General features: G+C 43.7%; 1 protein-coding gene across 1 annotated transcript in view; it reads left to right on the top strand.

The window, feature by feature from the left end:
* Positions 1-15,897, top strand: part of LOC126100756 (follistatin-related protein 5-like) — a 250,945-nt gene that overhangs the window by 111,940 nt on the left and 123,108 nt on the right. The window contains exon 6 of the mRNA XM_049911410.1: positions 15,285-15,578. Coding sequence (XP_049767367.1) covers positions 15,285-15,578 — 294 coding nt within the window. The remainder of the gene's footprint in view (positions 1-15,284; positions 15,579-15,897) is intronic.

Raw genomic sequence — 15,897 nt, 5'->3', positions numbered from 1 at the left:
CTTCCGTTAAAACATCAGGGAATGACTTCCGTGGTACTAGAGGTAGCTGTAGAGGGCAAAGACTGTAGAGGAAGACAGAGTGTGGAAAACATCCGGTAAATAACTGAGGACATATGGTCTAGTGCCAGTCTTAGATGAAGATGTTGGCACAGGAGAGAAATTCGTAACGGACAACTCTGAATGCCAGAATTTGGTCTGAATGAATTAACATTGTAGAATAAAACGGCACCACCTCCAAAAATGAGCAAAAGTTAACTTTGGTAAATGTTGACAATGGCTTTGAAATCACGAAAATACGGCAGGAGAAACACAAAGCAGCAACTGGGCAGAATGTACACGTGCCAACTTGCATGAAAAGACACAAGTGACATGAACGCAAAAGACCTTAATGATCACCAATGATAAGCGATGACTGGCAACACTTTATAGAAGCGCTGCTGTGTTACGTAACTCACGATAATGCTATCTGTTTGAGAAAGTGCCTAAACGTGGCAAAAACTATTTATCATTCTCTACTTGTTACTTTGCAAGTGATTACGCCTGAGATAAAAACCGTAATAACTTGCATTCGTGGTAACAGCTATTTTTCTTGTATTAATGGTACGCTGACGTACAAGAATAATATCATTCGCAAAATATAACACTAAATCTAAAAGCACTTTTACTATGAGAAATCGAACATATTTTTGTCATAGAAAGTGAATTTGAATTCAGTCACTTTATTTTAAGCTCATTATTTGCTGTAGTAGTGCAACACTATTAGAATTTTTTTTTTAATTTTTTAAGTCAAGTAGGTAAAACTTACGGGAAGCATTGGGTTGCAGTGTTACAAGTCCTCGTGTATCTTTGTGACTCGTTTATAGCGACATTTCTGTTTCAAACCGTACTGGATATTTGCCGTGTGTCTGCTGGAGTGCATCCTTGAAAACCCGGATTTTCTTCAATAAAATCTTGGTAGTCCTATGCGTATGTTATATTTCACCTCCAGCCTACTGTCGAAAAACAAGACTAATTTCGTTGACATCACACGACCCCACCATTATTGCTGTGCCAGTATACCTCTTTGTTTCCCACCAATCATACTCGCTTAATACAGAGAAAATTGTTGAGCGTTTCGCCCTTTTGTTAGTCGGATGACACTTGCTACAAAAGCCTGCAAGCTTGTGTTCGTCCACCGATGCCTCAGTGCTATTTTTCGTTCTCCGCTTTACATTAAAATTGCAACGCCATGGAAGCTACATGCAACAAACGTGAAACTGGCATGAGATGTACTACATGCTAGAATATGCAAATGATCAGCATTTCATGAGGCTTGAAATGATCACAAAAGTAGAAAAACGACCTTCATTTTCAGTGTGACCCTTATTTGTTGACACCATCGGCTTATGAAATGCTACGGCCAGTTTTGATTATGCTAACAAACGTCATCAGGATTTAAAAGAGAGAGAAAAATATTGTTCAAAAAAGTTCTATCTACTTACAATATGTACACTATAAAAGAGGAAAGAAAATGACAAAGAACATATCATCATAGACTGTAACACGTCACATGTACGATCAAGCACTAATTCATCAAAACTACTGTGTGTTTCATGATGATGTTATTTAAGGTAAAAAACTTGCACCTACTAAAGGGCACTACTTTATTCACAACTGCATAGTAAAATTTATCATACCGAACCAAAGTTAAACTACATACAGAAGTGTTTTGGCAAGTTAAGTTACGGTGGCAAAAGAGTTCAAGAACCGAAAATAATAAAATGTGGATATAGTATATAAATAGGTAAAACGATAACTCTAATAAGCAGCCTGGTAACTAATAATGGAAGGCACTCTTTAGTAAATTACGAAGTAAGTTAACAAAATAAAACGCATGGTCCCAAACAGCAATGCTGTACCGTCTGAAAAGTTCATTTGACGTCAAGAATTACGAGATACTTTAAAAAAAAAGCAAAATACAGGATGGTAGAGAAAGTGCATTGTGCCACTTGTAAGTTACTGCAGCCTCCAGGGGATGCTTTCTTCCGATGCGCTGTTGCGTCTTGTTGCCGCCACTCGCCAATGTTCTGTGGAAGAGTGTAGAAGGGACCATGCGGAAGTAAGTCTGGCCATCTTCCCAGCTTCACAGGGGTGAGCAAGCGTCATAACCACTCTTGTTTCTGCATATCATTGCATCACATTCTGACAAACAACATCAACGAGTACGGGTAAATCAGCTCATCATAGATGTCAAAATACACGTTATGATTAAACACGTATTGCTCATTTAAAATCTGTTGCGGAAAGTGCTTTTTGCATTTCAGTTTCCAGGTGGCTCCACAGAATAGTGGTAATCTGCCAACTGGGCACCAATTCAGTGATTTGTAGGTCCATAGGACAGCTATAGCACAGTACCCGTGGTCTAGGGGTAGCGTCTTTGATTGATAATCACAACGTCTTCGGTCCCGGGTTCGATCCCCGCCACTGCCTAAATTTTGATAAATAATCAGCATTGGCGGCCGAAAGACTTCCAGCATAAGAAGTCAGCCTCATTCTGCCAAGGGCCTTGTCAAAAAGGGCGGAGGAGCGGATAGAGGTTGAGGGCACTCTTGTCCTAGGGGTGGGATTTTGCCCCTAAAGGCGGAAGAATCAGCAATGATCAACGACATGAGGATGCAGAAGGCAATGGAAACCACTGCATTAAAGACACGTAAAGTGTATCCACAGGACATGTGGCCTGTAATTGAAGAAGTGTCATGATGATCTCTCCATTGGCAAAAGATTCCGGATTAGTCATCCATTCGGATCTCCGGGAGCGGACTGCCAAGGGGGAGGTTACCATGAGAAAAAGATTGAATAATCTACGAGAGGATAATGTTCTACGAGTCGGGACGTGGAATGTCAGATGCATGAACGTGCTAGGGAAACTAGAAAATCTGAAAAGGGAAATGCAAAGGCTCAATCTAGATATAGTAGGGGTCAGTGAAGTGAAGTGCAAGAAGACAAGGATTTCTGGTAAGATGAGTATCGGGTAATATCAACAGCAGCAGGAAATAGTTTAACAGGTGTAGGATTCGTTATGAACAGGAAGGTAGGGCAGAGGGTGTGTTACTGTGAATAGTTCAGTGACCGGGTTGTTCTAACCCAGAATCGACAGCAGACCGATAGCGACAACGATAGTTCAGGTATACATGCCGACGTCGCAAGCTGAAGATGAACAGATAGAGAAAGTGTATGAGGATATTGAAAGGGTAATGCAGTATGTAAAGGGGGACGAAAATCTAATAGTCATGGGCGACTGGAATGCAGTTGTAGGGGACGGAGTAGAAGAAAAGATTACAGGAGAATATGGGCTTGGCTCTGAGCACTATGGGATTTAACTGCTACCGTCATCAGTCCCCTAGAACTTAGAACTACTTAAACCTAACTAACCTAAGGACGGCACACAACACCCAGCCATCACGAGGCAGAGAAAATCCCTGACCCCGCCGGGAATCGAACCCGGGAACCCGGGCGTGGGAAGCGAGAACGCTACCGCACGACCACGAGATGCGGGCATCGGCTTGGGACAAGGAATGAAAGAGAAGAAAGACTAATTGAGTTCTGTAAGAAGATTCAGCTAGTAATAGAGAATACCCTGTTCAAGAATCACAAGAGGAGGAAGTATACTTGGAAAAGGCCAGGAGATACGGGAAGATTTCAATTAGATTACATCATGGTCAGACAGAGATTCCGAAATCAGATACCATATTGTAAGGCGTAACCAGGAGCAGAAATAGACTCAGATCACAATATAGTAGTGATGAAGAGTAGGCTGAAGTTCAAGACATTAGTCAGGAAGAATCAATACGCAAAGAAGTGGGATACGGAAGTACTAAGGAATGACGAGATACGTTTGAAGTTCTCTAACGCTATAGATACAGCAATAAGGAATAGCGCAGTAGGCAGTACAGTTGAAGAGGAATGGACATCTCTAAAAAGGACCATCACAGAAGTTGGGAAGGAAAACATAGGTACAAAGAAGGTAGCTGCGAAGAAACCATGGGTAACAGAAGAAATACTTCAGTTGATGGATGAAAGGAGGAAGTACAAACATGTTCCGGGAAAATCAGGAATACAGAAATACAACTCGCTGAGGAATGAAATAAATAGGAAGTGCAGGGGAGCTAAGACGAAATGGCTGCCGGAAAAATGTGAAGACATCGAAAAAGATATGATTGTCGGAAGGACAGACTCAGCATACAGGAAAGTCAAAACAACCTTTGGTGACATTAAAAGCAACGGTGGTAACATTAAGAGTGCAACGGGAATTCCACTGTTAAATGCAGAGGAGAGGGAGGAGGAGGATATTAGTGTTTAACGTCCCGTCGACAACGAGGTCATTAGAGACGAAGCGCAAGCTCGGGTGGGGGAAGGATGGGGAAGGAAATCTGCCGTGCCCTTTCAAAGGAACCATCCCGGCATTTGCCTGAAGCGATTTAGGGAAATCACGGAAAACCTAAATCAGGATGGCCGGAGACGGGATTGAACCGTCGTCCTCCCGAATGCGAGTCCAGTGTGCTAACCACTGCGCCACCTCGCTCGGTGCGGAGGAGAGAGCAGACAGGTGGAAAGAATACATTGAAAGCCTCTATGAGGGTGAAGATTTGTCTGATGTGATAGAAGAAGAAACAGGAGTCGATTTAGAAGAGATAGGGGATCCACTATTAGAATCGAAATTAAAAAGAGCTTTGGAGGACTTACGGTCAAATAAGGCAGAAGGGATAGATAACATTCCATCAGAATTTCTAAACTCATTGGGGGAAGTGGCAACAAAACGACTATTCACGTTGGTGTGTAGAATATATGAGTCTGGCGATATACCATCTGACCTTCGGAAAAGCATCATCCACACAATTCCGAAGACGGAAAGAGCTGACAAGTGCGAGAATTATCGCACAATCAGCTTAACAGCTTATGCATCGAAGCTGCTTACAAGAATAATATACAGAACAATGGAAAAGAAAATTGAGAATGCGCTAGGTGACGAACAATTTGGCTTTAGGAAAAGTAAAGGGACGAGAGAGGCAATTCTGACGTTACGGCTAATAATGGAAGCAAGGCTAAAGAAAAATCAAGACACTTTCATAGGATTTGTCGACCTGGAAAAAGCGTTCGACAATATAAAATGGTGCAAGCTGTTCGAGATTCTGAAAAAAGTAGGGGTAAGCTATAGGGAGAGACGGGTCATATACAATATGTACAACAACCAAGAGGGAATAATAAGAGTGGACGATCAAGAACAAAGTGCTCGTATTAAGAAGGGTGTAAGACAAGGCCGTAGCCTTTCGCCCCTACTCTTCAATCTGTACATCGAGGAAGCAATGATGGAAATAAAAGAAAGGTTCAGGAGTGGAATTGAAATACAAGGTGAAAGGATATCAATAATATTATTCGCTGCTGACATTGCTATCCTGAGTGAAAGTGAAGAAGAATTAAATGATCTGCTGAACGGAATGAACAGTCTAATGAGTACACAGCATGGTTTGAAAGTAAATCGGAGAAAGAAGAAGGTAATAAGAAGTAGTAGAAATGATAACAGCGAGAAACTTAACATCAGGATTGATGGTCACGAAGTCAATGAAGTTAAGGAATTCTGCTACCTAGGCAGTAAAATAACCAATGACGGACGGAGCAAGGAGGACATCAAAAGCAGACTCGCTATGGCAATAAACGCATTTCTTGCCAAGAGAAGTCTACTAATATCAAATACCGGCCTTAATTTGAGGAAGAAATGTCTGAGGATGTACGTCTGGAGTGCAGCATTGTATGATAGTGAAACATGGACTGTGGGAAAACCGGAACAGAGGAGAATCGAAGCATTTGAGAAGTGGTGCTATAGACGAATGTTGAAAATTAGGTGGACTGATTGGACTGATAAGATAAGGAATGAGGAGGTTCTACGCAGAATCGGATAGGAAAGGAATATGTGGAAAACACTGATAAGGAGAATGGACAGGATGATAGGACATCTGCTAAGACATGAGGGAATGTCTTCCATGGTACTAGGGGGAGCTGTAGAGGGCAAAAACTGTAGAGGAAGACAGATATTGGTATATGTCAAGCAAATAATTGAGGACGTAGGTTGCAAGTGCTACTCTGAGATGAAGAGGTTAGCACAGGAAAGGAATTCGTGGCGGGCCGCATCAAACCAGTCAGTAGACTGATGACCAAAAAAAAAAGCACAGCCTACGCAATTATTCCTGCCAGGTCAAGGCGATCTATAGTTTTACGAGTAATCTGAACTACCTAACTTTCATAAGCGAATCTTCATATCACTGGTTCTTGTGGGCTAGCTTTCAGGCAAATCGAAATATTCCGTGGACCGAGCAGGATTCGATCCCGCGACGTTTCTGTTTCCAGGCAAGGACGCCCTTCCATGTGGATACAAAATATAATACGAATGAGTTATTTGCTCTATAGTAGAACCTGCTGTACACCAAGAAAATGAAACTGAGTGCTTGGCAACGATTTCAAGCATGATTTACAGGTCTTGTGAGTGATGCTGTGACAAACTGAGATACTCATACACACGTCTCAATTTAACTCAAATCCATTTCAGCAATCCCTTCTTCCGTAGTGAAAATGTCACTGATGGTCCCCTGCGGCGCGTGTTGAAGTACCAACACTGTAACTAAATGTGCGGTAGAGAATATCTTAGTGACAATATGGGTATTGTAACTAGAAAGTATGCTTCACTTTTCAAAGAAAAATGTACTGTAATGAATGTTCGTGGCCGATCAAAACTCCGTACTAGTCCAGGGCTCGACAACACACTTTCGTGATCCGTGGACAATGAAGTTAGCTTGTGGCATGGCACTGGAGTGGACTCCACATTCTATTCGCTCACATTCCACTTTAATTCAGCTTATAGAACTACAATTCCATTACTAAATAATATATAAAGATGCGGTGTGCTACATAAAAAAATCGTTAGTCACTGTATCTGTGGCTGTCATTGTTTTGGTGGGTTTGGAATTTCTCTTTTGTTACTAGGCGCAAGTTTAATTGAGGAAGTCTGTTTTCCGTAGTGTACCGTACAGGGTGGCCCATCAGTCTGGGAATATTTAGGATTTTCCTTCAGAATTCTATTTCGGACATTGTTTTCTCCTTGAATCTTTCAAATACTCTCGCAGTAAGACTTCACTATTGCCTACGTGTCAAGCCATCCTGCCTCCCAGCACAGAAGCAGTTAATTCCAGTGATAGCCACTGACAGGATATACTTTCTGCCCTCTACTGAATGTGCTGGTGTACCCACGCTACTGTTTTCACCTATGGGAAACGTAGGAGGCGCGCTTTTATTTTGCCGCCATCTTCCGACGCTCAGTCATCTCGCTCTGCAGCCTGTACAGTACTGCTGTGTAAAGTCACTGCAATTACAGTTAAATTCAGATTGTTTTTAAGTCGTAGTTTCACTCTTGTTTACGTTGCATAACAAATCTTTTGCACTTCAAAGCACGTGCCATCCATTAATGACTTGCGTTATCGAGGTATCAAGTAACGAACGGATTTTGCACCTACAATCAAGCTAGCGGGTATTAGAGATTTCAGCTCACAAGTTGGCACGGGGGGACGCAGCTTAGGCTCGCAACCAGAGCACCAAGAAAAGAAAGCAAATGTGTTTTTTATTTATCACTTGTTTACTTTCAAGGGCTACGCCACAGAGGTGGCTGAATGCCCCTGAATGGCAAAGTTTGCAATGTGGCGTACTGTAATGTATGAGCAATACACTGGCTTTCGGTGGAGAGACAGGACTCCATTCGGCTACCACAACAGGCCCAGGACGGCCTTGGCGGATTTCCTGGAAAGATCAAACCCAGTTTGTTGCGCCGGCGACACGAACACATATGTATACTATCTTTTGGGATGGATATTGACCGTGAGTTGTCCTTTGCCATTTTTAATGTATTTGCCTACAGTTTCAAGCCAGTAGTATCATGCAAGAGTCAGAGAGCAAAGAAATAACGCCTACAATGACCTTCATGCCAGCGAATTGAGACCTGTGAAATTATTATTATTATTATTATTATTATTATTGTTATTATTTTTTTTTTTTGAGCGAAAGAAATATGAAACGCTTCCACGGCACCGGCACATTGACTACGAAGACAAAACGAACATCGATAGAAGAAAGTGAAAAGGAGAGGGAGAGATGTTCTTGCTAGACTGACTAGGACTGCTGAACAGGGATTATGTACTCAGCCACTCGTGACGATTCTGGTTCTACGGGTGGAATAGAAGGGGGGAACGGAGGTTTTATTACGGGCACGGTGATTCGCCTCTAAAGATACTTCCCTAATTTCGACCGGCTCGAAGCAACCTTCAGAGCATCAGGTTTTCTTACTATTTAACAATTTTTCAATGTCTGTACATTCGGGTTACAATAGTCTTGCGATTGCGACATGCACAACAAATGGCGGTAGTATCGCGTACACAAGGTATAAAAGAGCAGTGCATTCTCAGAGATGTTATTTGTACTCAGGTGTTTGATTTGAAAAGGTTTCCGACGTGATTATGGCCGCACGATGGGAACTGGTAGTCTTTCAACGCGGAATGGTAGTTGGAGGTAGATGCATTCGACATTCCATTTCGGAAATCTTTAAGGAATTGAAAGTTTCTAGAGGCACAGTGTCAAGAGCTTTCCGTCAATACCAGATGTCATAAATTACCTCTCACCAAGGACCCTGCAGTTGCCGACAACTCTCACTTAACGACCGAGGACTGGGGAGTCCGTTTAAATTTTTCAGTGCTAAGAGTCTGCGTGAAATTACCGCACAAATCAATGTGAGAAGTACATCGAACGTATCCCGTAGGACAGTACGACGAAATTTGGCAATAAAGGGCTTTGGCAGCAGACGACCGACGAGAGTGCCTTTGCTAACGCCACGAAATTGCCTGCAGCACCTCTCCTGAACCCGTGACTACTCGATTAGACCCTTAAATGCTAGAAAACTGTGGACTTGTCAGTTGAGTCCCGATTTTAGTTGTTAAGAGCTGACGGTTCGAGTGTGGTGCAGATCTCACGAAGCCTTGGACCCAAGTTGTAAACCGGGCACTATGGAAGCCGGCGATGGCTCCATAATAATGTGGGCTGTGTTTACATCGAATGCTGTGTTCGGCTACTTGATGACCATTCGTAGCCATTGGCGTACCTCATGTTCCCAAACAACGATGGACATTTTATGGATGGCAATGGGCCGTGTCACGGGGCCACATCTGTTCGCGATTGGTTTGAGGATGGAATGATTTGGCCACACAGATCACCCGGCAGAATCCAATTCAATATTTAAGGGACATAAAATCCCGCACCGCCAGCACTTTCGCAGGTATGGACGGCTATTGAGGCAGCATAGCTCAGTATTTCTGCAGATGTTCCAACAACTTGTTGAGTCCATGCCACGTAGAGTTGCTCAGTCCACAGGGAAAAAGGAGGTCCGACACCATATTAGGCGGTATTCCACGACTCTTGTCACCTCAGTGTATTTTACATGGTCTAAATAGTACTATCCAATAGTCTTCAGATGTGAATGGATGTCTGAACGGAGAGACACTGTTGACGTCAACGGCTGTATGAAATAGAAGAGATGTACATCACACAAAGATGTGAGAGTAGCGAAACTGTTTGAACTTTAATGTGACTTTCCAGCCAATTTATCATCCAAATCGACTGTCGGGAAAATTGTATGCCAGTATGTTAAGGCATTGATGGTAGTTGCTCTTCATACAACTCTCTTGGTATCTTTAGTTTCGAGGGTTCCTTTATATGCATTGCCTCTACAAATGCCGACTGTTCGGAGTTGAGAACAAATTCCTTACTATTCTTTACTGAACGATGGAATAAGTTTGTTTGTCTCACCTACAAATTTTTCCGGCTGATTCCGCAGTTTGTTGTGCATCGTAAAGATGAGGCTTTGTTTGAAATTTCGTTATCGTACGTCTTCCGATTCTGTAGCACTGTTTGAAGTTATGCAACTATCTACTGCTTCCCTCGAAATCACTGTAATATAAGTCGCGTGCAGTTTGATGCGGATAACGTAGCAGGTCATTATCACGCATATCCTGTAAATTGTGTCAAGGATTCTTGAAACGCACAAACACCAGTTTTTGTAACAAGTACACTTTATCCTCCCTCGAATATCCGTAGTTATTTTTATGCACTACATGGTCATACTGATGCGGACTTATTCTAAAACTGTTCACAATTGGTTTTCTGCTTACTGTGCTGCGGATTATCTCATTCTAAAGCTATACCATCAGAAGTAGCAGTAACTACTTTGCGTCAACCACCTCACTGGGCGGTGATTCATTGTGATTAGTACCCTCTCATGTAGGACAACGATTGTCCATTCCTTCGTTTCACTGGAGATGGATCTGTGGCTCGCCTTCGTCTAAAGATGATGAACTACATGGATCGATACCTGTTTCAATATCACTTTCTCATTTTCATCATTGTACTCTTCATGTACGTTGTCCGCACAGTCGTCCTTATATGACACCACACATTCCATTGACTCATCTTGCATAAACATTAATATTTCATCTACTAATTTTATTTCTCTCTGCGAAATTCCTCGGGTGCCTTTCTGATGAAATTCAGCATTGGAAACTGTTAGTCTAGATGTAATGCAATGTTTGCTTTGTTTCTCGTTGTCATTGCAGTGTTTTGTATCAACGCCACTAGAATTATGTAACTGTTGTGGGTTATTTGTCGACTTAGTAGCTCAACAACACTCCGTAGTCTCATGCTGTGCTCAACGCTGGATGCCTCCAGTTCCCACCCCGTATTGTAATCAGCAGCCAGTATTGTGTTTGCATGGTAGATAACATATGGGGCGTCGAAAGCCATAAATACCATTGGGCTTTTGCAACCTCGCACTGAAGGGTATCCTTGTAAGAAGAAGTAGAAAGTTCACAGAGACGCCAACAATTTTTTTTAAAAACATATTCTGCCAGAGATAACAGCAAACTGAGTTCTACAACATTACCTAATCATACCTACGCCAGTCAAGTTGACACGATAAACCCTCATCCGATATCAATGGTCAGAATTCAGTCATTTATCACTTTTAAACTGAAAAATACATGTAACTGACGTACCAAAAGGCAAATTAAATATTTATGAACAAATAATTAATCTGCTTTGTTTGGAGAGCTTAACCGCGCTCATTCTAAAGCTATACCATCAGAAGTAGCAGTAACTACTTTGCGTCAACCACCTCACTGGGCGGTGATTCATTGCGTAGGCCCCACGATTCGTGTCTCCTTACTATGTTAATAGCGTATCTAAAATTTATTTAAAATATTATCTAAAATCTTATCTAAAGTCTTATCTAAAATTTCTCCTAATGGTACAATACCGAGTGGGTCTCCCATGCTATTTTGGACTGTATCCAAAGACAGTCTTATTTATAATTAAAAAATGCGAATTAGCGGTTAGGTGCACAGATGGGATAATCACCTATAGTTTTCACAGCAGCAGCCAATCAGAAGGCAAGTAGTTTCTGTTGGCGCAGTTTCCCCTTGTGCGTCATCAAATCAAGATATCTGCATTTGTAGTAGTAGCCTCATTCCACCCTCTGACCTCATATGCTTGCCAATATAGCCTCGCTCAACTGTGGTATAATGAGCAGGAAAAAATTTATAGTTCGAAGAGCCAGTAACGGTACTAAATAAGAATATGGTAGGAAAGGTCTCACTCAGCATACCGTTCCACCAGCTTCCTTCAACTTACGACGAAAGGAAAAGAAGAAAAAGCATCCTCAAAGGGGAGGTCATTTTATGGATAACTTTTGCCAACAACTGATATAGCATACTTTTCGTTGTAGTAGGTGTGTTTAATAACAAATTCAGGCCAAATGAAACAGACACGTCGCAAAAGGATGACCTAAGAGTCGCATCAGTACATCGTGTATCCACCTCTGACGGCAACGCAGACGTGCATTCTCGAATGCAATTCATCGTACGGCTGCCGAATGGTATCCTGCGATAGACTGTTCGGACATCTTGCATATTTGTTGCGATTAGACAATGGTCCTTGCTGGCTCTGGAGAAGGAGCACATTCCCTCGACATCATATGTCACACGTTTTCAATTGGCAAGAGATGTGGCGATCTTGTCGTTCTGGACAAGGAGAGCACGTTGCGTCGCAATAGCCAATGTGGACGTGCATTGTCCGTTGACAAACATCAGCTTCCTTTCGAAGAAATGTCGGTAGCGCGGGAACAGCAGCTTGCCAATGTTCCTGATACTGGTTACTTTACCCTGCAGAAACATGAAACGTGACCGCGATTTGTAACTGATGGACCACCACAACATGAGTCCTGTATGGAACCTGTATGTCGTGGGCGAATGCAATCCAAAGGCAGCTCCACAGGTCCAGGCTGTACATGTGTACGTCCATCACCTGCATAAAGGCGGAATCTACTGCCATCAGTGAAGAAAACAGAACACCATTCCAATCACCAGTTGGCTCATGACACCAGAGTAGTCATCCCTGGTGGTGTTACCGTGTCAGTGGTCGACTGGCCAGAGGTAAACGTAATCTTAGTCCTGCTGCAAGCTGATGGTTTCCAGTGACCCCTGGTGGCCCAGCAGGTGCATGGATATGGATCCCTTCACTGTACAGTGTTTGGTTGGCCACCACTGCTCGTATAAAGTAAGAAAATGAAACATCTACACCCGTCCTTATACCATTTATGTCTACTTGATAGCTTATGGTTGGAGAGAGAACATTGCGGTTACAGGTAATCTGAGGAAATCAGTTACAGATGTTAGCCACTGTTGCATCTTGTGTACGAATTGTGTTAACCCCCTCCGCATCTGCGTGTTCCTGAAAACAGTGCACCGAAGCACCGAAACTGGTAGCCATACAATAAATGACACCGTAAGAACGGCTGTAGGTGCATTATTTTCTTACGGTAAGTGAACGGCTGAAATTCCCCAGACCTCTACTCACAAGGTTGGACATGCAAAAGCTATTATAATGCGTCGATCTTGACGTTCGTCTGTACTACGCGCTAGTGGGGAATCTGGTCTGCGGGCGTGCGAAAGTTCCACAGACCACGGCTGAAAGCAGTGACACACCACCGATACACTGTGCCCCACATGTGTAGCATTCAATCGACACGCCCATCCAGTTTACTGCAGGCACAAAATACGCCGTTCAAATGGATGAAGTGGTCGGGGCATGCTTTTACCCTAGAGTGAATATAGCAAACACTGTTCACCTCCAAACTAACCACTGTGACTGCCTCCAGAGCAAAACCAGAGGCTGCACAGAGTGGCCTCCTGAGAACCACCGGATAGTCGATGACTGCGATAAATGACTCACTAACACTACAAACCCTCAGTATACACATATAATTCATTGGTAACCCTGTGTATTACAATGTCACTGAATTTTCTCATTTTAAGAAAACTGAAGGAATGATCTCTTTTACTTGCTAAAAACCGTCAAAGCTTGCAGCCCACACTCGATAAATATTTCTTTGTTTAATACAACCGTTTGGAAAGGCTTTGCTGTCATCTTCAGGCCGTATAAGGTACATATACACTCATGCTTGTAATTATGGATAATGCTGATACATGGCAAAACAACACTCTGTTGGGCGGTTTGCGGGTTTAAATCACCTCGGGGTATGACCATGCGGTGCATTTGACCTGCGGTCCTCGCAGCACTCCACATACGCAGAGGTGTGTTAGTGCATATCAGAGTACGGTGCAGTGAGTAAGTGTGCACACATTTTAAGACGTGCTAATGGTGACTGTGTGTTGAAAATGGCTCAAAGAACAAATATTGATGACGTTATGAGGGGTAAAATACTAGGGCGACTGGAGACTGGTCAAACACAACACGTCGTAGCACGGGCCCTCCGTGTGCCACGAAGTGTGATCTCAAGATTATGGCAACGATTCTAGCAGACAAAAAACGTGTCCATGCGCTACAGTACGGGACGTCCACAGTGTACAACACGACAAGAAGACCGATATCTCACCACCAGTGCCCGCAGACGGGCACGGAGTACTGCAGGTAGCCATGCTCGGGACGTTACCGCAGCCACTGGAACAGTTGTGTCCAGACACACAGTCTACAGACGACTGAACAGACATGGTTTATTCGCCCGGAGACATGCAAGGTGCATTCCACTGACCCCTGGTCACAGGAGAGCCAGTAAAGCCTGGTGTCAAGAACACAGTACATGATCAGTGTAACATTGGTCCCACGTTATGTTCACGGACGAGTCCAGGTATAGTCTGAACAGTGATTGTCGCCGGGTTTTCATCTGGCGTGAACCAGGAACCAGATACCAATCCCTTAATGTCGTTGAAAGGGACCTGTATGGAGGTCGTGGTTTGATGGTGTGGGGTGGGATTATGATTGGTGCACGTACACCCCTGCATGTCTTTGACAGAGGAACTGTAACAGGTCAGGTGTATCGGGACGTCATTTTGCAACAGTATGTCCGCCTTTTCAGGGGTTCAGGGGGTCCCACCTTCCTCCTGACGGATGATAACGCACGGCCCCACCGAGCTACCATCGTGGAGGAGTACCTTGAAACAGAAGATATTGGGCGAATGGAGTGGCCTGCCTGTTCTCCAGACCTAAACCCCATTGAGCACGTCTGAGATGCTGTCGATCGAGGTATCGTTGCACGTCTTCAAACCCCTAGGACACTTCAGGAGTTCCGACAGGTACTGGTGCAAGAATGGCAGGCTATATCCCAGCAGCAGCTCGAGCACCTGATCCAGAATATGCCAACCCGTTGTGCGGCCTGTGTACGTGTGCATGGTGATCATATCCCATATTGATGTCGGGGTACATGCGCAGGAAACAGTGGCGTTTTGTAGCACATGTGTTTCGGGACGGTTTTCTCAACTTATCACCAATACTGGGGATTTAGAGATCTGTGTCGTGTGCGTTCCCTTTGTGTCTATGCTATTAGCGCCAGTTTTGTGTAGTTCCACGTTGTGTGGCACCACATTCTGCAATTAACCTTAATTAATGAGTGTAAGTGTACGTGGAATATGTTTCATAACATGACTTAATACTTAATATTTAAGATAAAGGTTTTAGTTTAGCACAACAAAAACAGAAATGGAACTGTACATTTACATACCTTACTTTTTTGTTTTATTTTGAAACGTATTCATTTTATACTGGACATCACGTCGAGTTGTCACGTGGCTAAAAATCAGCACATTATATCATTACAGTGTCATTATCCAGTGATACGCTTATGTGTAACGGAAGCTGTGCCTGTGCAGGCGTATCGGTGGTGTCGCTGGACAAGGCGGTGCAGGTGCGGCGGCTGCGCGCGCGCGTCGGCGACAGCGTCGAGGTGCGCTGTGACGTCACCGGCGCTCCGCCGCCTCCCATCGTGTGGCGGCGCCACGGGGCGGACCTGGCGCAGCTGCCCGCCGGCGCCGCAGACGACTTGCGCGTCTTCCCGGACGGCTCCCTGTTCCTGCCGCGCGTCCAGCTGGTGCACGCCGGCAACTACACCTGCCACGCCCAACGCAATGAGGACGTCGTCCAGACGCACGTCCTCACCGTGCACAGTGAGTCGTCGGCAACTTTAAAAAAATTAAACTTCACCTGCGCCAATTCCTCGAGTGCATTTTTCGGTACGCTTCTCGTGTAACTGTTGCAAAGTTCCGTGTCAATTCATATTTTTTCAGGAGGCCAGTTCATCACACGTTATACATCACTGGCCAAAAAAATTGCTGCACCAGGAAGATATGCAAATGATAAACGGGTATTCACTGGACAAATATGTTATACTAGAACTCACATGTGATTACATTTTAACGCAATTTAGGTGCATACATCCCGAGAAATCAGTACCTCTGGCCGTAATAACGGCCTTGATATGCCTGG

The sequence above is a fragment of the Schistocerca cancellata genome, chromosome 1, assembly GCF_023864275.1.
Source record: "Schistocerca cancellata isolate TAMUIC-IGC-003103 chromosome 1, iqSchCanc2.1, whole genome shotgun sequence".
NCBI lineage: Eukaryota > Metazoa > Arthropoda > Insecta > Orthoptera > Acrididae > Schistocerca > Schistocerca cancellata.
This window is presented reverse-complemented; position numbering and strand designations above follow the sequence as displayed.